This window comes from Theobroma cacao, chromosome 3 (genome assembly GCF_053813885.1).
Source record: "Theobroma cacao isolate CCN51 chromosome 3, ASM5381388v1, whole genome shotgun sequence".
In the NCBI taxonomy this organism is placed as follows: domain Eukaryota; kingdom Viridiplantae; phylum Streptophyta; class Magnoliopsida; order Malvales; family Malvaceae; genus Theobroma; species Theobroma cacao.
The window spans coordinates 43,483,152-43,504,370 of record NC_142641.1 but is presented as its reverse complement, the minus strand read 5'-3'; the positions used below and the strand labels follow the sequence as shown (position 1 = coordinate 43,504,370).

Here is a 21,219-nt window from a genome sequence, read left to right as displayed (position 1 = left end):
AAATAGATGAGAAAAAAATAGCGGTTGAAAATCATTAAATAAATATTACTATTAATTTATTGAAAATATGAGAAATTGCTACAAATTAATAGCATTATAAGAATTGAGAAATGATAAAAAAATAGAGATTTATTAGACACATAATTTGAGAAATGAGAGAATATGTCATTTTCTTAATTATCTTTTATTTTTATATATTTTTAATAAAAAAATAAAATAATTAATTGAGAATTAATAAGAATGTGAAAGTGAGAGGTATTAGAGAATAGGTAAATATTTTATTAATTATCTTAATTTTTATATAACTAATTATATTATATTATAAAAATATGAGGCTTTTTTAAATTTAGGGTCAAAAGCTTTTGCTTGGTGGCCCTACCCAAGGGCCAGTCCTGACACTTTGACTTTCAAAAATGAAAAAAAGAATTTAGGAAAAGATTAAATTAATTTGTGATAGATTACTTCAACCTATAGATATCATGTATTGGTAGAGATTAATTCACGGCATCTTCCATATTAAGTAAATTTCATTTTAAAGAAGGCAGAAATGATGAAAAAAATAAGGTTTCCTTTCCTAAAATTTTATGTAATGCTAATGAAAGTATTTTAGCTCAAATATATAGGGGAAGGAATGATTGTATCGTATAGTGTTTATTTCAAACGCATAATTAGAAATGTTAATTAATTCATTCTATGATAGTAGCATGTTTGTACGTTAATTTTGAATAAAAGCAAATATATATTAATCAATTCATTTTGAATATGGTTTGGTAAGTAGAGAGAAGCCTCTTAAAGAGAATCAAATCCAACATAGAAACGACAAAAGAGCAAATAACGCAGGGAAGCCCCTCCTGTCTTTTTCTATTTCCTAGGTCCTTTAATATAGAAAGTTAATGGAGCTCCAGCTTGCTTTCCCCATTTGCCTTCCGTTAGTATGGTTTCTGATCTTGCTTTCCTTTCTCTCTGTCACTGTCCTTAAATGCTCTAAATGCTGCCTTCAATTTTATCTTTATCACTTTCAGAGATAGTCTATTATATATAGTGGCTCTAATAGCCATTGAGAACGTACGATAGAGAAAGACTCACATCCTTGAGAGAAGTATCAAGTTTGATACACAAATATCGGTGTTAAAGCTGTGCAGCACACCTGTAATGGAGATAGGGTCGATGTGGATGGTCCTCTTAGCAATATTCGCTGGCTTGGCGTCTGTAAAATGGGTTCTGGAGAGAGTGAATTGGTGGCTGTATGAATCCCAGTTGGGTGATAAGCAGTACTCTCTGCCGCCAGGGGATTTGGGTTGGCCTTTTATTGGCAACATGTGGTCTTTTCTGCGAGCCTTCAAGTCCGACGATCCTGATTCTTTCATCCGTTCCTTCGTTTCCAGGTACTTTCCCTCACCGCTCTCCCTCTTCAAGTTTCTATGGGTATTTATATACAAGTTGATGTGCCCCCAAAACAGTGTATGTCTGTATTGATATACATACAGGAATTTCAATCTCTATACTCTAGTCTCTCTGGCAATAGCTATCCCCACCAGCTAAAATTGTCGATTAGACAGGGAAAGGAAAATCCAAATAGAATTTGTTGGGATGGAGGATCGTTTAAAGTAGGGAAGTGGTTCAAAATGGAGCGGCCAACTGTTTGTATCTGCGTGTCATCTCAGGGCAATAAGTTTCATACTTTGATTGAGTCCATAGGGAGAGAGAGGCTGGCCTCTGTCATTTTTGCTGCCACATAAGTGTTTTCTTTAATTACAGTAATACGTTGCGTTTATTAGTGGATTAACGTTGGCGGCCTTTGGCAATTTTAATGGAGTACTAGTACTTTGTACAACATGATCAATTTATCATAGATGCATATTAGCTAGTGTCATGAGGAGCATCCAGGATATGACCCAGGCCCAGCTGGATAGTCTGTGATGGAATACTCCAAGCCTTCACCGTTCATCTTAGCGAATCCTATGCCAACTTTCAGTTTTCATTTTTCAGTTTTCAACACAAATACATGTTTCTGGCACCAAGTGAGTTGAGCTCGAACTTTGTTTCTGGACCCACGACTTCAAGTCTGAGGAATGGGGCAGCTGGCTCTCTTGTCGCCTACTATTGCTATTTGCTAAACCCGCGTATCAACAGAGTCTGCTTCACTATCCTAGACTTGTGTTTTTCTGCAATAACTTGGCGTTGATATGTTGTACGTTTGCAAACACAAACACAGAGCGTCTGTTTTCCTTTTTTGCTTGCAAACAAACAACTTCCTTTTCGATCAGAGAGCTGGTAAATTTGAGTATTTCTCTCTCCCCTTAACACTTACAATTTACAAACCAACATGTATAGCTATCGCGGTCATAAAGGAAAACACCCTGGGCTTAACAGTATCTGTGCAAACTTGAATAACTTTAGGGACTTACATGTTTTTGATAATGCTATAAAGTAATGAATTAATTCATAAAATATTTATTTTTTCTGAATAATCAAGCATAAATAAATAAATTTTTATTTTATTTTTTATAAATATATACTCTAACTCTCAAAAACTTTAGCTTTTCTCTGCATTTTTATGAGAACTTCATTGATGCACGAGCTCATTTCCCAATGTGCTAATAACTTTTGCTGTGTAATGGAACAAACAACGCAGGTTCGGACACATTGGCATCTACAAGGCCTTCATGTTTGGGAACCCGAGTGTAATTGTTACAATGCCCGAAACATGTAAGAGAGTGTTGAATGATGATGATGCATTTAAGCCTGGATGGCCTACTGCCACAGTGGAGCTCATTGGAAAGAAATCATTTATTGGCATTTCTTATGAAGAACACAAGCGTCTCCGCCGTTTAACTGCAGCTCCTGTCAATGGCCATGAAGCACTGTCGTTGTACATCCAATACATTGAAGAGAATGTGATATCTGCCTTGGACAAATGGTCCAACATGGGAGAAATTGAATTCTTAACGGAACTCCGAAAGCTCACTTTTAGGATAATAATGTATATTTTCCTCAGCTCAGAAAGCGAAGAGGAAATGGAAGCCTTGGAAAGGGAGTACACAACACTCAACTATGGAGTTAGAGCCATGGCCATCAATATCCCGGGTTTTGCTTACTACAAAGCCCTCAAGGTGAGATTTTCTTACTTCTGTTCTTGCATGCGAAAATGATTATGGTACGTTAATGAGGGATAGAACTGGATTTTCTTTCCTTCAGGCTCGGAAAAACCTAGTGGCAGTGTTTCAATCCATAGTGAATAAGCGGAGAAAGCAGAAGAAGATAAATAACTCAACCAAGAAGAAAGACATGTTGGATGCCTTGATAGATGTCAAAGACGAGAAAGGTGAAACATTGGATGACGAGGAAATCATTGATATTATGTTAATGTACCTGAATGCAGGCCATGAATCTTCTGGTCATACTATAATGTGGGCCACTATTTTCCTGCAACGACACCCGGAATTTCTAGAGAAAGCAAAGGTAACATAATTTAGATGTTGTAAACTTGTTATTAGTTAATTTACTTTCTTGAGCATTATTAGAACTTTCGTTTGCTGTTTTTTCATTAGACTTGACAATGTTACAGGCGGAGCAGGAGAGGATCATTAAAAAAAGGCCACCAACACAGAAGGGTTTATCGCTTAAGGATATTCGAGAAATGGATTATCTTTCTAAGGTACCTCTTTGTTATATCTAGTGAATTTTATGGCTTGGGCGGAGATTGTACGATATTGAGTATAATTTAGGACCTTTCCTTTCACTCGTTAATTTGATTTCTGAAGGTGATTGATGAGACGCTTCGCTTGGTAACATTCTCACTGATGGTCTTCCGCGAGGCAATAACAGATGTCAATATAAGCGGTAATTTGATATTCTAGAATTCCTTTTTCTTTTCTCAACAATATTATAGAATTTCTTAATTTAGGTCAGTTTACGATATGCTGCAAGACCATACATTACTGATCTTGTTGCAGGTTACACCATTCCCAAGGGATGGAAAGTTCTAACCTGGTTCAGAAGCGTTCACTTGGATCCTGAGATTTATACAAATCCAAAAGAATTTAATCCTTCTCGCTGGGATGTAAGTTTTAGAGCTCTTTCATGCTTCTTTATATTAATGCTTTTCTCTCTGTATGTACGTGCATCAGCTATAAGCATAACATATTACTTTTTAATTGTACAAATTTAAAAACCTGTGCAGGATTATGCTGCCAAAGCAGGGACTTTCCTTCCCTTTGGAGCAGGAAGCAGATTGTGCCCTGGAAATGATCTTGCCAAGCTTGAAATTGCTATTTTTCTTCATCATTTTCTCCTTAACTATCAGTAAGTTATTTTGCAATGTTGGTTATTTATCTTACTTATAATGTGATTATCGGTTTTCACATTTTTTTTTATAATTAAAAGAAACATTATATCATCACAAACACCAACGAATATCCAAGAAAAACGCTGAAGTCACACAGTTTGGTGATTGGAAATGCCTTTAAGCACAACTTCGATTAGAGCATGCTTCTCTAAGAATGAACTAGTAATATTTTCCTTTGTTCTGGTGTGTTGCAGGCTGGAGCGGCTTAACCCTGAGAGTAAAATTAGGTATTTGCCGCATTCAAGGCCCGCAGATAACTGCATGGCAAGAATCAAGAAACACCCGGTGTCTCTGCCTAAGGAAGAAAAATGGAACATATAAATAGGGTTGTACCTATGATGATCATTTCTTCTTTGAAAGACTACCTATGATAATATTAATAAATAATTGCTAAAGCAATATTTCACCCACCTAATACCAGGTGGTGAAATATTGCTTCCTTATCAACTTTATAGTAATCCAACTCATGGCATACTATTGTTTGGAAATGTTTCACAATCTATAAATCAGTTCTTAAGGCTAAAATGTGGTGTTTGTGCCAAATTAAATGAAAACAAGTATCAACTTTATTGATCTATAGCTCACAAATGATCACCAAGTGTTATAGGAAGTGAGTTTATAGTACACTGTCCAAGCCTGCGTAAATTAACTGCAAATTTATTGTGATCCTATCAATGTAACTCTTTCGGAACACGGAAAGCCTCCCATAAAGCTGCGATCTGTGCCTCTAAATTTTACCAAGATTACCGTCCAAAGAAAGAGTCATAGACTGGTATAGGATTAATGTTGCTCTAACACGAGCTAAGATTGATTTTATCACAGTTTTCTGTGTTAAATTCATCTGTTAGTACAGCATTGCAGAAGAAAGAGTTACTCTTAGTTGCCGACAATCTCCGAAATATGGTTTATGATTCATTGTACAGAATCTCAATGCAGCAATGCAGAAACTAAATTAAAAACTGTTAGTGTATTCATCAATGACACTACAAAAGCCCAAGTATTTATCAAACTGTTAGGAGTTTGCCATTCTTAAAAGTGGATTACTTCAGGGATGCCCACAACAAAGCCACATGAGCGAGCATACGAAACATTTAAAAAACTCACCTACAAAAAATCCAAGAGTTCACAACATCATCCAAGTTCCAACCACACACTGGAACCCAAAACTTCAACCACAAATTTAGGTTTTTCAAAGGAAGGATCGGCGGCGAATGGGAGAGAAAATGACCATCAGGCTTAGAGAGGGAAATGGGAGCGAGCTGTTGGTGGGTAAGCCCAATAGATTCGGCCCAAAGCCTTTTTATTGATTCACATAGCTTGTTAGGTAAATTAAGCGATAAATAAAAGTAAAGATAGATTATTTAATTCTAAATAATTATATGATTACATAAAAAATAATTTAGCAAATTAAACAATTAAATAAACTAAAATTCAAAATCCCTTAAAATGAATTTTTTTTTAAAAACTATTTAAGCAATAAATAAAAAATAGATTAATTTTAAACAATTATAAAATAAAAATTAAAAATAGAATAGAATAACAATAATTTAGTTACTTAGATAATTAAAAATAATAATTTTTGTCATGTGACACGTGACATGATTACATGATTATGTTTGCATTTTTCACCTTCCATGTCACTGTAAAATGACAAGTAGTATTTTTATTAAGTCAACAACTAGTCATAAAAGTATATTTGATCTAAAATAAAAATATAAAAGTTTAATTGAATGTAATAGAAGAATAAAGCCTTATTTGAATTTTATTGAAAAGTTTAGATAATTTTTTTAACACTATACCTAATAATAATCAAGAAATTATAAAAAAACAGAGTGAACAAAAAAAAAAACAAATTGATGGATTAAAAAGAAAACATATGGCGCATTTAGGTGGTTTTTCATTTGATGTCAAGGAGGAAGGGATTGTGATATCTGTGAAATTTTGGATATATCTATCACTAGTTCACTACATGTATTCATCAATCTCAATTTTGAACTAAAAAGAAATCAGAAGACATAGAATATAAGGATTTCTATATATTCTTCCCATCCTCACATTGATAAACATTGGCTTCAGTAATTTCCTTGACCATTGGTTCACAGTGCATGACCATTATGATATTTCGTTGTTCTCTAAATTGTTTTTCTTAAATGTACTAGTATAATTTTTTGCCTTGGGTTTGATTTTTGTTGATATTGGTATTGTTTGGGGATTGAAACTTGCGCAGAGGTTAGATTGATCAGCTTGTTTGGTGTGAGAGATCTTAATTATAGCGGAATATGCAGGCCATTGACTATGTTGTTGTTGTTGGCAATAGGGATAATGTTGTGAAAGCACGTTCATTCTCTCTTTGCCAATATGCTTCAGAACAGAATACTCTAAGACAGGGAAATCACCTTTTCTATTCCAAACTCCTGCAGTTTGGTTAGCGGAATAGGTGTTGTTTCCATGATCTAACTGTCATTGATTGATTTTAAAATGTATGTCCAATAAATTATATAGGGGTCAATGAGCACAGGTCCAGCTTTTCTCTTTCTGAATTGTTGATGAAAAACTTATAGATATGAACTAATTTCTAAAATTAAGGTCTTCGTTTAAACAAACAAACAAATTAATTCGTAGGCAACAACATTGTATATGATCGAAAGAAGAAAATAATAGTAATATTTTATTAGTTACTCCTAAAAGTACTTCTAGCACTTTTTGCGGAATCGTTTCACGGGCACATGGTCCATATTTTTCTATAAATTGAGATCCGTCCATCAACAAGCTTCCACCGAGAGAAAGATGGCAGCTGGTTCATACTTTTCAGTAGCTGCTCTTGCCATCCTCATTCAGCTCACTATTAATCTGAACTTATGCTTAGCAGCTGCACCAATTCATCCTAGTGGAAGAAACACCCGATTTATCAGGACCTCTTGCCGTGCCACTCTTTATCCAAACTTGTGTTTCACCACCTTCTCTAGATATACAACCAGAATCCGAGGTAGCCCCAGGTTGTTAGCCTCCACTGCCCTCTCTATGGCATTTAACACCACTCGTTCTACTACGAAAGCATTTATAAATCTATCCAAACACCGCGGCCTAGAGCGCAGTGAGGCTGCAGCCCTGCGTGATTGCGTGGAACAATTAGGGGACTCTGTCGATGAGCTGAAAGACTCTATTAGTGCAATGAGTCCGCCTCGACGAGGCGACGATTTTCGTAGTCGAATGAGTGATTTACAAACATGGGTGAGTGCAGCTTTGACTAATGATGATACCTGCATGGGTGGCTTCCCCAGGAAAGCCATGAAACGAGATTTCAAGACAGTGAGGAGACAAGTAGTGAAGGTTGCACATTTGACGAGCATTGCTTTGGCTTTTGTCAACCGCTATGCTGCTGCCACTCATTAATCATATATAGCTTACCTGTTATGCATTTTGAGTGAGGTTTTGCCTTTATATAGAGTTTCTATTTCATTTCCTATTCATATGTTTTTTGCTGGCTATAGGTGGCTAAAATTTTGCAAATTCTTGTTCGGAATCGTTTTGCTTATGGACTGATTGATAATCTTTCCACAAGTAAATTGATTTTTGGACTAAATTTACATGACTTTTGGGAGTGAATAATTGAGTTCATCAAACACAAATGGGAAGTTTTAATAATAATAATAACAATATTGTTCAGGGCTTGACACTTGCCGGGTAAAACCAAAATGTACGAGAAATACCAAAGCCAGGTCACTTTATCTGTTAGCAGCTTAATTTCTTCGATTTTGTTGCTTTTTGGCGATATTTCAGATCGAGTGATCAGTGTCGTTACATTGAGATGCTTTATATTTTTGTACTGTTTGCGAAGTTTACTAAGATTTATGATTTATTCACAAAAAATGTGACTGTTTAAAGCTTTAGCATATGTGTGCTATATGTATTACAATTTCATTGGCTAAAATGAAAAAAAGTCCTGTACTATTCAAATAGTCAAGAGTTATTTTTTTTCCATACATATATACTAATATTTTACAATTTAATTATTAAAAATAAGATTTTCATAAAAAAATGTTCAAGTAATCATAAGTATGAACTTTGATTATTGGTTCAATTAAGTCAATTGTAAAACTCTTCATCTTTCATTAATGTTTAATTTTTTTTTGAAAAATGTGTTTATTAACTCAGCATAGTCTGCAAACTATAACAAGTCTTAAATCTTAAAGATAAAAGACTAGCAATAGCTCATCAAATCAAATTATAGAGAAAGATAATAATACAATTACAGAAAAATTCCACCACTCAAATAGATAACGATAGCTCAACCTATTATTGTTTAATCTTTTATACTATATATTTGGCAAACAAGACATAGACCAAAGAAATGTCCCTAATTGTAATCACCCCTTTGCAATCACTCTGGTCTTAGTTTTGCACGATATTGAAACACTTTTTCTATCTTTTATATCTCTGTTCTCATTTACACCTAATTTTCATTGATGAGGTCCGGTCTAGCATTACATTGAGATTGCAGTGTCAACTTAAAAAAAAAAAACTCATATTTAAAATATTAAATAGAAATGACAATGTGGTGAGAAAATGAATAATTAAGTATGATATACATTGTTTTGAAAAAGAAATTGGAATAAAAAAAGTAAAGACATTTCTCCATCATTCTTGTCTTCTTCTAGTTGTAGCCTCTTTGAAGAACATTATCTTCACTTATAATATTCCAACAACGATCGCAATTACTATGAATTAAGCGTCTGATCTGTCATTATTCTCTTTGATTGCTAACTTTTCTCTTAATAATTATTGTTTATATTAATTATAATGACAATTACCAACCAAAGTTTTGCACGTTTTCTCTTAAGAATGAATTGACAAATATGTAAATGTCTAGATGGGGGTCCATGAGGATAGAATATGTCTTGCTTTCATCTTTGACAAAGAAATTCCTTTGGGCATATTTTAATTGCCAAATTCTGGCACTATTGGTGGTTCAGTGGATGCTGTTAATTGTAATCCTTTAATTAACTATCATATGTTGCTTAATATGGTTCTATAGGGCCTACTAGCACGTTTCCAGCTATTTTTTAGGTATTTTTGGATGAAACACTAGTTAAAAAATAGACAAAACTATATTAATTTCTTAAATTAGTTTCAAAAGAAAGACCTATCCATTTTTTAAGAGCTGAAACATATCGTGCTTAATTAAGATATATATATGCTGACAGAACTTCAAATTAACTACAGTCCCCATTATTGTTTCGAATGACCAAATTAATATAAATAAACCTTAGTTTAAATGTTTAATGATGAAAATACCTCATCAAGGGTTTAAACTTGGCTCTTTCTTTTGGAACCATGGTCGTCTTTGGTGTTTATAGATTGATATCTTTTTTTTTTTTTGGGTATGAATTGATGAGATCTTTCTCCTGCATAAAGTCATCGATTAAAACTCATTCTATAGAGAAGGAGAGAGAGATGGCAAGCTTACACTTTTCAATAGCAGCTCTTTTTCTCATCCTCATTCAGTTTCATGTTTCAACTCTCCTAAACTCATGCAAAGCAGCTAGGAAAATCCTTCGTACTGAAACAAACACCGAGTTCATCAGAACCTCATGCGGTGCCACGACCTACCCTGACCTGTGTTGCACCACTTTCTCCAGCGCTATGCATCCAAAGTCCAAGCCAGCTCCGCGCTCTCGGTCACGCCTGACACCACACGTTCTACTTCAACAACGATCGTATAGAACTCTCCAAAAGCCAGCGGCTAAAGCCCAAATAGACTGCAGCCATGCGTGATTGCGTGGAAGAAGTAAAGGGATCACTTGTTAAGCTGAAAAGGGCTATTGGTAAAATGGGTCCGGATACTGGAGGCAATAGTTTTGGCCTTTGAATGAGTGATACAAATAAGATAGAGCAAACGGGTATTTTGATTAGTTCAATTTTAGATAATTAATAATTAAATTAATAAATTTCTATTTAAAAATAATCAAAATCGAATTGAATCGAATTTCAAAAATAATCGAATTAACCGAAACTGAATTAATTCAATTAGTTCGGTTTAGTTTTCAAAAATCGAATTTGAAAATTTTTTTTATTTAGGTATATTTATTTACGTTGCATTTTTTTATAAATTAATACTACAAAAATATTAAAAATGATGATAAACAATTAGAATAAATAAGATGAATACTCATACAAACAATAAATAATTAAAAAATGTAAATAAAAATAACAACAAATAGTTTATGATTTATTTCTCATACGAAACTTTCATTATATTGTTATTCAAATTCAATTAGTTCGGTTAAGAAAATTTTTAATTGAAACTGAGTCAAATTAACTCTAATAATCGAATTATTCTAATCACATTATTCGAAAAACTAAATTAACTGAACTAATCAAATCGAAAAAACTAAATTTATTTTGATTCGATTTGAGACACCCCTAGATATAGAAACCTGTGTGAACGAAGCTTTTGACTGATGAGGATGCTTGCATGGATGGCTTCTCTGGGAAAGCCGTGATGGGAATGTCAAAACTACTGTGACGAATCAAATTGTGAAAGTTGTATGCATATGACAAGCACTGCTTTGGCTTTTGTCAATCTCTGTGCTGCCACGTACAATTAGTCGTAACAAAACCCGTCACCTTAATTAGGGATTTGCATTCTAGTTTTTTCCTTTGTCAACTTGCTTTTTGGACTTAGCGGTTTGCGTTCATATCAATTATACATTTCATCATTTTATTACAAATTTATAATTATTCAATTCTAATCATTAATCATGCAAAAGTCAATCTAATTTTAAATGAAAATTAATATCTATATCAGCCAGAGAAGATGAATACAGATTAAAAGACGTTTGGTTGATTGAAATCAAGGCACAGTGCTGTTAAAGGAATGCTTTGCAGAAGCAAAATATAGTAAAGGAAGAACTCACATTCCTCCTATATGACTTGAGGATTTCAAATATACATACATATATATATATATATATATATATATATATTTTAATTAATTACTTTTACTGCTTTTACTTTTACTTAGTTGTAAATATTAATTAGTTGAGAATTAACTAAACTGAAGACTTTTTATTAATGTTTTTAGAGAGTTAGAAATTGGGTACAAATACCATCAGCTGTACTCATTTTTTTAATAAAAAATTCATTAGAAGTTTCCAGCATTAGTTAAGAATAACTCTGTTTACTCACAAATTATCATAATCTAATCTATAAGAAAAAGAAAAGGTCGGTAAAGTAGCCAGAAAGTTTTTTATGATCAAAATTCTCTAAAAATTAAGTTGATCAGAAAATTTAAAAGAGAAAAGGTAAAATTTTGGTTAGATAGAGACTTCATAATCATACTTCATAGACATGAATGGAGAATGGAGAGCTTGAATTGCTAGTGGAAGAAGCGTGACGCTAAATTTGAATGGTTTCCCACACGCAAGTTAACAAGACGAATAGGCTCATAGTAGCTTAATAAAGTTTGGGGATTAAATTGATAAAGATATCTAGGTGTAGCCAGGAGGACGGCGAACTTACCTTGGTCGCCCATATGTGAAAATCTCAAGTCGAGAATAACTGAAAAAATCAGAAAGGTGAGCCCAGTTTCATAATTTGCTCGTTAGTTGTAACAGGTCCATGAGAGAGAGATCTGAGAGATTCCTTCTTTGTGAGGTCAACGAGCTTACCTCAAATTAACATTAATTTAAGATTGTGGGCGGAGAGCATTTTCCATAGAATATTCACATGCCCCGACTTTAATTCAAGCCTTCTACCAGAAGAAAGAAAGAAAAAAAAAAAAAGTAAAAGAGGGAGAGAGTTTTATCGGTCAGCACACAGAAGATCCCTTTCTTTTATTAATTTCTTGTCCTGTTTTGGATCCATTGACGTTCTCCTTAACAGATCGACAAGATAAGTAAGAATTGAGGGACTTTGATTTTGTCATGTGCTTTATATTCCGTGATTTCATGTGCCTCTGCTAAGGAATTTCTTATCTACCATGTGCCTGTGCACCATGTAAGGGATCTCTTATTGTTTAAGATGCAGTAAATAAGGAATGGAACCTAGCTAGCCAGTCACTATTTGACTTTCCTCTTTACGAATTAGCTTCTTTTTTTTTTTTTTGGCTATGTAATTACCTAAGTCTTTTCTTTTTCTTAGAAGGGAAAAACATTATATATGGTAATTAATCTATAAAACGGTTATTTGATCAGTCTATATGTCTATATATGAACAATTAATCAATCTAATTACCTTATTCAGACAATAATAACTTTCTCGAAAAAAGAAATCTCATTCTTCACAAACAAAAAGGGGTCTCACCTTCATATGATATTCCTCTAAGAAATAACTTTTGATCCTCTTATTCATATAAAATAAAATTTTAACCTTCATTGAATTATACGAGTGTGCTATCATTGTTCTTTTAAATATATTATTACATTAATTGTATGCTTTCTATCATGTTGCGGAAACAAAGTTTTGCACGTTTACTATCTCCTTGAAAATATGCTCGAGAATCCGTTACAAAATATCTCAATCTTCATCAGGTGAGGGTCCATGAGGATAAAATATCTTTCTTTCTCAACATACAATTTTTTATCAAGCATAATTGAATTGATAAGTACTGACAACATGATTAGTGGTTAAAATGCTGTTCTCTTCATATAATTTAATTTATCATAGGATGCTTAATATTTTTTATTAAGGTCACTGAGCGAAATTCAAGCCCTTTATATATTTGTGGATGAAAAATAACATATATTAATTAAGTGTCTATTTGACTTGATTTTTTTTCAACTTATTTACCTCTTAAAAGCAAAAACCAAGTTAAACAAGATTTTAGAGAAAACTCTTGAAAAAAACAACATTTTTTTGAAGAATAAAATTTTAAAAAAAAGTTTAAAGAAAAACTCCAAAAAGAAGCTTTCTCTTCTCTTTTTTTAAAAACATACCAGTTTTTTCAAAAATATCCCTTTCTTTCAATTAGTCTCCCTCTCCTCTCTCTCTCTACAAATCATCCTTTCCAATGCAAAATCATAAACTCCTTCTTTTCTATCTCACTCTATAAAGACTATTAGAAAAAAAAATAAAAAACTTAGCAACAGAATAGTAAAATCTAAAATTTTTTAGTTCTTATAAAAATTAAAAAAAAAGAAAACTCAAAATTTAAAATTACATTCAGATACTATTTAAAGGTTTTTTTTTACTAAAAAATCTAATACTATTACTATTATACAACTTTGAGAGTTGTTTCGTTTTTTTAGGAATTTTTTTTATTTTTAACATTTGAAATGAGATATAAAATTGAAGCAAACTTGTTCCGTTTTAATTTATTAGGTGATTGAAGATGACATGGATATTCATTATGGTAAATTTATTTTATCAAACAACTTATCAAATAATTTTAATTTAATTTTAAAAGTTATTATTTTTAATAAAAGCTTCATAATAGATTTTAAACTAAAAAAAATTAAACCGAACAAGCTCATACTTCTATAATAAGGAAAATCTCTACTCATTTTTAAATAAATTAGCACTAATGTATTAAGGGACTTTGAAATATGAATTGGTCGCTAAAAAAAAGTAGAAATATATATATATATATATATATATATATATATATTTTTTTTTTTTTTTTTTGTCATGGATTTTAAATGGAAAAACTTCTCACCACATACAATATCTACATTGTTTTTGTTCTAGCCCCATCTTAAATTGAAATTCTATATTGGCTTCATTGCTAGCTTCCTTTCTCGGGCTCTTTTTGTGGGAACCACAGCCATGAGCTTTTTCTATAAATTAAGATCCCTATCTTTACCAAGAATTATCAATCTCTCAAGCTTTTCTGCAGAAAGAGAGAAGAAAAATGGCAAGTTCATACTTTTCAATAGCAGCCATTCTCATCCTCATCCTGTTTACAACTCACCTAAACTTTTGCATAGCAGCTAGAAAAATTCTGAGCTCTGAAACAGATACAGAGTTCATAAAAACTTCGTGCGGTGCCACAAGCTACCCTGACTTGTGTTTCACCACCTTTTCTAGCTATGCAAGCGAAATCCAAGCCAGCCCCAAAATATTAGCCAGCAAGTCCCTCTCCTTGACACTTAACACCACGCTTTCTGCTTCGAAATTCCTTACAGAACTCAGCAAAAGCCAGGACTTGGAGCCCCAAGAGGCTGCAGCTCTTCAGGATTGTGTGGAAGAAATAAGTGATTCAGTTGATGAACTCAAAAGGTCTATTGGTGAAATAGATGAAATTGAAGGCAAAAGCTTTGCTTTCCGAATGAGTGATATAGAAACATGGGTGAGTGCAGCTTTGACTGACGAAGATACCTGCACGGATGGCTTCTCTGAGAATGCCACAGATGGAGATGTCAAAGCCACTGTAAGAAGCCAAATTGAGAAAGTTGCACACATGACAAGCATTGCCCTGGCCTTTGTCAACCGCTATGCTGGCACCAAAAATTAACCTGTCACTCGAAAAACTTATACCATTCATTTCCTATGCTATTGTATGTCTGGTCAGTAATCATATTTGCAGATTTCTTTTCCGAATTGTTTAGCTTTTGGATTGATAGTTCCTCAAGTGATTTGGTGTTTGAGTTCGATTAGCATGGCTGCTATATGTAGCAGAGAATAATGGAGTTCAATTTAACGGCTATGGCAAGTTTGTACATTTATTTAAGGTTATTTAGCTGTCAAGATGCAAACGGTGTAACTACAGTCTTCCATCAATAAATATATTCTATGTTATGCAAACAATATATGGACAAAGGCAAATGACACTGCTTAGATTTTGGCCTTACCTGTTTACCTTCTTCCAATGTTTCTAGCTTAAAACATGGTGACTCACATTGACAGCCGGTTTGACACCGAATTAGTCTACGGTTCTCTCGTATTTTGCTGTCAGATACTTTGTTTTGAGTACTTGTAATAGCTGTCACACTCTGGCTATTAATGCTTAAATGCTTAATGCTAATTAAGGTTTTATTTGCTTTGTTTTTGCTTAAAGAAGCTGCCAATTTTGTGCTTGTTTCATTGTTATAGTATATTCAGGACTTGTAGTACTCTTTGTCGCAACTATTGCCAGTTGTTCTGCTTCTGCATTGGTTAGATGGTGAACACAAAAATTTTCTGTGGATATTGATAAGCTTAGATAACAATGAATATACACGCCAAATACAGGGCCGGAGTTCATTGTTGTAATGCTTTGTCATGATGAGTTTCATACCATCTAGTCTGTCTGGGAAATTTTATCATTTTTCCCTTTTCATGCAAACACGTGCCCCCAGCTGATAAAGACAACTGGGAAAAAAATCATGTGCAAGTCTCTTACCGAAGTTGATTGTAACAAATTCTTCCAGTAATCGAACTGGAGATTCATGCGCAAACTTGTTTCCATTGGTCCTACTTATCACAACAAGAAGGTCCAAAACGACCTGCTTCACGTGGAAACTGTGCCTCTTTGTCAGCTAGGGAGCGAAGGGTAATCAGCTCTGTCTTTTTTCTGATAAATTGACAAACATGAAACATGCAACACGTGAGGGAGAGAAGAGATCAAGAGTCGTGCAAGTCTTAGAAGATCAACCCCTCTAGGTATTATGAAACTTTGGTGTTTAATCTAGGCCACATTCTTTCAATATCAGCTAAACAGAGGATTTATTTGGCTTATAAAGGATTAATTACCAGTTGTTAAGTCCTTACTACTTCAAACTTTAATTTTCAATGATTGAACTCCTTTGGGTTATTCGAACTTGACCTAAACCCGTCCAGCACATTTGTTTTTCCAAAAAGAACAAAAATAAAAAAAGGATCATCAATCCTTAAATGGTCTGGCCGGATTATTTGAAAAACCAACATCAAACTTGGGAAATTTGTCAACGTCAAGTCATCAACTGATGGGTTTCTTTTGTAAATTTCTTAGTGTTAAGTCCACTTGTTAAAGCGCCACGCGTCCAATTGATAGCTAATCCAATTAAATTTGGGGCAATTAATGTACAATAAATCATATGAGCTGTAATTAAACTCATTCTAGGTTTGAATCCCAGGATGTTCTAGTCTAATGGTAAAAATTTAAATTAATGGAAAAAGGGCCATACAGACTCCATTATTTAAAACAGCCCACTCAGCCACCATATGCCATGTACGTCTTCTATATAATATTCCATACACGATTGAATCTTGAAAACTTTTTAAGAGGTTGATTTTCGATTTTTCTTCTTAACTGCTTAACTATTTGTGGTTCATACTTCATCTGCTGTTTTAGTCATCTAAGAATCAGAGCTTGGCAGCTCTTCTTTTCTGATTTGACTGATTTTTGGACCTTCTATTATATACCCCAGCCCAAGAAATTATTCTTCACAAAAAAAAAAAAGAAAATAATGCATTATTGCTTTGCAGAACTTCCATTTCTAACTGCTTAATTTCCTCAAATTAATTCTTTCAAAATTCCAATAATCCAAAAAGTTATGTCACCTGAAGGTACTCCATCATAAATAATGAAAGGTAAATAATAATCTCAATTTAATTTAACGTATTACCAAATTAAAAAGAAAAGGAAAGAAAATTAACGACGGGTAGATCTTGAAAACTCAACCGTTTGAGAGTGACACCCTACCAGCATTGTTGTTCTAATTGGTGAATAATATTCGAAAGTGAAATACTTTTCAAAAAATAAAAAAGGAAAGTGACATAAACGAAGCAAGCAAAGCAGCATCTTTCAAGCCGCATTGCCTTTTCACTTCCTTTTTAGTAATGAGAATTGAGTGGTGCTTATCCATCTGATAATTCAAGGATTAGGGACCCTCCAATGCTTTTTTCAATTTAATCCAACTAATTTAAGCAATCAATAATCACATGATATCAATTTTGGAGTCAAGGATGCACGGTTAATTAGCAAGTCTCCTTTTATATCAATTCTATGCTATATTTGTTTAAGTCAAGCAATGTATTAACTTTGCTTCACTAGCCAGTGGTTACTTAGAACTAAATTTTGTATATAATTCTTAATTAGTAATATTATTATATATTTTCAAGTCGATGTAATACTAGTACTTTTTATGTGAGGACGTAAGGGATAGTTTGAAGCATATTGTAGACAATTATAATCTATTTATCCAATTAATAGGTCCTAAGTTCAAGTGAACCATTGCTTTCATAGGATTAGGCTTTTGGTGAAAACTTATGTTGCTATTCTCTACCTTGATTTGACATTAAATTATTGGACATTTGGCCTCATTGGTTAATTTCCTTTTCTTATTTCCAAGCTCTGCATGTGGCATACCAGAGGCACGAGCCTTTTCTATAAATTGACATAACCTGTTTTCCCCCAAAGGCGCATCCAATTCCCAGCACTTCTACTTGACTACTTCTACCGAGAGAAAGGGAGGTAAAAGGAGAGAAAGGTATGGCAAGTTTGTACGCTTCAATAACTGTTCTTGCCGCCGTCTTTCAGTTAACAATTCATCTGAACTCATGCTTAGCAGCTAGAACAAATCTTAGTAAGGAAGCCAACACCCAATTCATCAAAACCTCTTGCAGTAGCACAGTCTATCCTGACTTGTGTTTCGCGACCCTCTCTAGCTACGCAAGCGAAATCCAAGCCAGTCCCAAGTTATTAGCCAGTACGGCCCTCTCCGTGACACTTAATGCCACTCGTTCCGCTTCCACAATGATGATAAAACGATCCAAAAGCCAGGGCATGAAGCCTAGAGAGGCTGAAGCCCTGAGCGATTGCATGGAAGAACTAAGGGACTCGGTGTACGAGCTCCAGAGGTCAGTTGGTGAAATGGATCAGCCTGGAGGCAAAAATTTTGGTCTCCAAATGAATGATATAGAAACATGGGTGAGCGCAGCTTTGACTGGTGAGCATACCTGCATGGATGGCTTCTCTGGTAAAGCCATGAATGGGAACGTTAAAAACTCTGTGAGGAGCCAAATTGTTAAAGTTGCACATATGACAAGCAATGCCTTGGCTTTTGTCAACAGCTATGCAGCTGCTGTACAGAACCCGTGATCAACTTTAGACTAGTGTAGATGTTCTATATGCATTTCCTATATATGTTTTACTAGCTTAGTACTTTTGTTATGCAAAATCTTGGTTTTAGTCTTTTTACTTTGGGATTTGGGAAAACAGGTGTATTAACTATTGAGTTTGGTATCCGTGCTTATTCTGTCAGAATGTAAATACTAATACTGAATATTGATGTTTAAATCCATTAATATGCTCTTCATTTTGGCAACAGATTATAGATGAAAGTGTTGTTGCTTGTCACTGCTCTTCTGCTGCTACCTGTTCACATCATTTTACTGTCTTTTTCAAGTATAAAATCCCTTTCGCACAAATAAGTTACAGTAAGTATTTAATTACATTTTAGGATAAAAATTATAAAGGTTTGAAGTTGTTCAGTTGACATCGTAAAACAAAGGCTTATGTAATACAGTAAAAATTTTCATTTTTTGTCTATAAGATTCACTCTTCGCCTGGACTTGATGAGTGTAACATGGAAACATTATCCTTGCCCAACAGACACACCAAATTAACCATCCGTCCATTAAATTGCCTGGTGTTTATTGGAGCACTACCTCCTTTCACCTTTCTTACTGATTTCTAATCTAACGCCAGCATGCTTAATCCGTTACCTAACCCTTTAAATCAACTACCAAATCCGTGTATGTTTTTCCCACATGAAAGTTATAGTAGTATTTAAAATGGTGTTGAATGTGGTTTTCTTCAACAGTTAGGGATCCCTCCTTACAGAGCTTTTATAGCTTTTGCGGCCATGGAATAAAGAAAGAGGTAAGCAGTTCTCTTTGATCGGAGCGTTAGCCACGAAAGATTCAGAGTTTTATTTGCTTTTCTTGTTGAGGTAAGTCTGAACTACTCATTACCAGCTCTGTCAATCTGCAGCCCAGAATACATAAGACCGAACTTGCACTATGTACAGTCTCTGGCTGTTTGAATTAGCATGTTAATGTCTTGTACATGATCGAGGGTTAGCATGATAGTTCTTAACGGTGTTTCATTGATGAAAATTGATGCTTTGAAAGCTTAAAGGGCATGATGTCCTGTGTTATCATAAAGCAAGCCAAAAGCTCTATTTAAAAGGTTTAATCCTCAGGCACTAAATCCCGCCAGAAGACAGTATTTTGTGATGACTATAGACCTCGTTTAATGTTTTGCTTCAAATGCCTGTTTGTCATGTCTAATCTTAAAGACAGCTGGTTCACATGTTCTCCGGTTTTGGATTTGATATGTTGTGTTGGTTAAGGGGTCATAGCAATCCAAAATCAGATCCTGGTTGTATTTTTCAAAGAATCCCCTTTTCCCTGAGTTATCAATGAAGCATTTAAGTTTTCAAAAAAAAGAAAATTTATTATTTTTTCAATTAATTCATATTTTGACATTTATACAATGTTTTAAGAACTTAAATTATTAAAAATGTATTTAAAATTTCAGTAATTTGTATGAATATTTAATAATATTAAATTATTAAAATCATTTATAAAATTACTAAACATACTTAAAATGAAAAAATATTAATTTTTAATCATTTATGTTAATATTTTAATAAAAATATTTTCAATTTTAATAAGTTGTATGTACTATTTCAATAATTTAAATTATTGAAATCACATTGAATATCATTGAAAAATATTAAACATATATAAAATATTTTCAATAATTTAAGTTACTAAAATTATGTAAAAATTATTTAAAAGGCATCGAAAATTCTGTCAAGCCATTTCTTAAAGCTAATTATCTGCAATTAGTAACTGCAAGGGCTTGGCCAATGAAAGGTTGGATATGCCATGCGACTCTGCAAGGGCTCATATTAGTCATATTTTTCGATAAGGTAATAGAGTTGTAGATTTCGTGGTCAATAAAAGCTTTATTAGTTTTTATAATTTTCTAGTTTATGACACTCCTCTAATTAGGGTTGGAGTCTTATTGTTTTATAATGTAATTGAGGTATATTTTTCTTGGACGATTAGACAATAACGTTTCTTATTTTCTTTAAAAAAATAAAAAACTGCAAGGGTAACTAGTTCCCTTCCCTACGGACCCTACTCATCACTAGGCCCTTTGCCAGCCACAAGGACGATCTCAAAGCTGCTGCCAGTTAGGCCACATTCTGCTGTCGTACACTCTACGAATACTTTTTTGTTTTTTTATTGAGTTCCAAACCATGGCCCCATCTCAACAGATTCCGGTAGCTATAAAGTTAGGCAGTTAGGTTATCAAATGACTCATTGCTTCATATCAAAATTAATGAAGCATCTCGTTTTAATGTTCACTTTTGAAATTGAAATTTTATGTTTAATAATTTCCAAATAATTTGTTCTAAATAATTATTGCTCGAGATAACTGATTGAATGATTTTGGTGATCGAATCAAGTCCTTTGTGTATGAATAGAACATCGAAGGATTCACATGAACCTAATTGCTCTGTTTGAACTCTTACCAAAAACAAAAATGTTGTGTTTTGGACGTGTCAATGGAGGTCCACATAGATTCTTAGGATCAAACAAGCCACCATTAGCGTCGTAACTTGTAATGACTTTTTTTGGCCAGTAAAAAACCATGGTTGAAGTTGAACAACCTTGAATCAGAGCTGAGGCTGATATTGATCGCATGTGGCCTGGACTAAATATCAACCATTCATTTTCGTGGAGAAAAACAAACTACTACGCCTAATTGCGCAGTGCAATGGATTACTTGGGCTCTTATCATATGAAGTCCTTTTTTGCTCCTTGGAAGAAAAAACCAATCCTTACCCTAAATCAGTTCTAGACTTTTATTAATTCATTCCAATAATTGTGGATAATTACACCCAATGTAAGAAGGATTTCCAATAGATTTAACATATAGGGAATCACAAAAAATA

The 21,219-nt window shown here is 33.7% G+C and overlaps 1 protein-coding gene and 4 pseudogenes across 4 annotated transcripts; all 5 read left to right on the top strand.

Moving 5' to 3' along the window:
• Positions 1-908: 908 nt before the first annotated feature.
• LOC18606329 (ent-kaurenoic acid oxidase 1-like) lies at positions 909-4,873 on the top strand. 2 transcript variants are annotated; one of them, XM_007039879.3, is made up of 8 exons: positions 910-1,385; positions 2,636-3,113; positions 3,199-3,462; positions 3,569-3,658; positions 3,765-3,843; positions 3,957-4,063; positions 4,184-4,305; positions 4,543-4,873. In XM_007039879.3, exons 1-8 carry the CDS (start codon positions 1,153-1,155, stop codon positions 4,667-4,669), a joined length of 1,500 nt encoding a protein of 499 aa, XP_007039941.2. In that variant the 5' UTR covers positions 910-1,152; the 3' UTR covers positions 4,670-4,873. The 2 variants fall into 2 exon arrangements, with proteins under 2 accessions (XP_088661154.1, XP_007039941.2); XM_088805028.1 differs by lacking the exon at positions 4,543-4,873 and having other exon boundaries at positions 909-1,385; positions 4,184-4,309.
• A 2,262-nt stretch (positions 4,874-7,135) lies between these two features.
• LOC18606328 (21 kDa protein pseudogene) lies at positions 7,136-8,151 on the top strand (annotated as a pseudogene).
• Positions 8,152-9,673: 1,522 nt separating this feature from the next.
• Positions 9,674-10,956, top strand: LOC18606327 (21 kDa protein-like; annotated as a pseudogene).
• Positions 10,957-14,159: 3,203 nt separating this feature from the next.
• On the top strand, positions 14,160-15,094 carry LOC18606326 (21 kDa protein pseudogene; annotated as a pseudogene). The gene has a single exon (XR_016025148.1). The product of XR_016025148.1 is annotated as a 21 kDa protein pseudogene (transcript).
• Positions 15,095-17,640: 2,546 nt separating this feature from the next.
• LOC18606325 (21 kDa protein pseudogene) lies at positions 17,641-18,553 on the top strand (annotated as a pseudogene). Its single transcript, XR_016025367.1, has one exon. The product of XR_016025367.1 is annotated as a 21 kDa protein pseudogene (transcript).
• The last annotated feature ends 2,666 nt before the right edge of the window (positions 18,554-21,219 follow it).

What these genes read in the sequence shown, in the direction of transcription:
- LOC18606329 (XM_007039879.3), top strand. Translation starts at nt 1,153, where the DNA reads ATGGAGATAGGGTCGATGTGGATGGTCCTCTTAGCAATATTCGCTGGC. An exon ending in CTTACTACAAAGCCCTCAAG is followed by an intron (nt 3,114 to 3,198) that starts GTGAGATTTTCT and finishes TCTTTCCTTCAG; the next exon opens with GCTCGGAAAAACCTAGTGGC. An exon ending in AACAGATGTCAATATAAGCG is followed by an intron (nt 3,844 to 3,956) that starts GTAATTTGATAT and finishes ATCTTGTTGCAG; the next exon opens with GTTACACCATTCCCAAGGGA.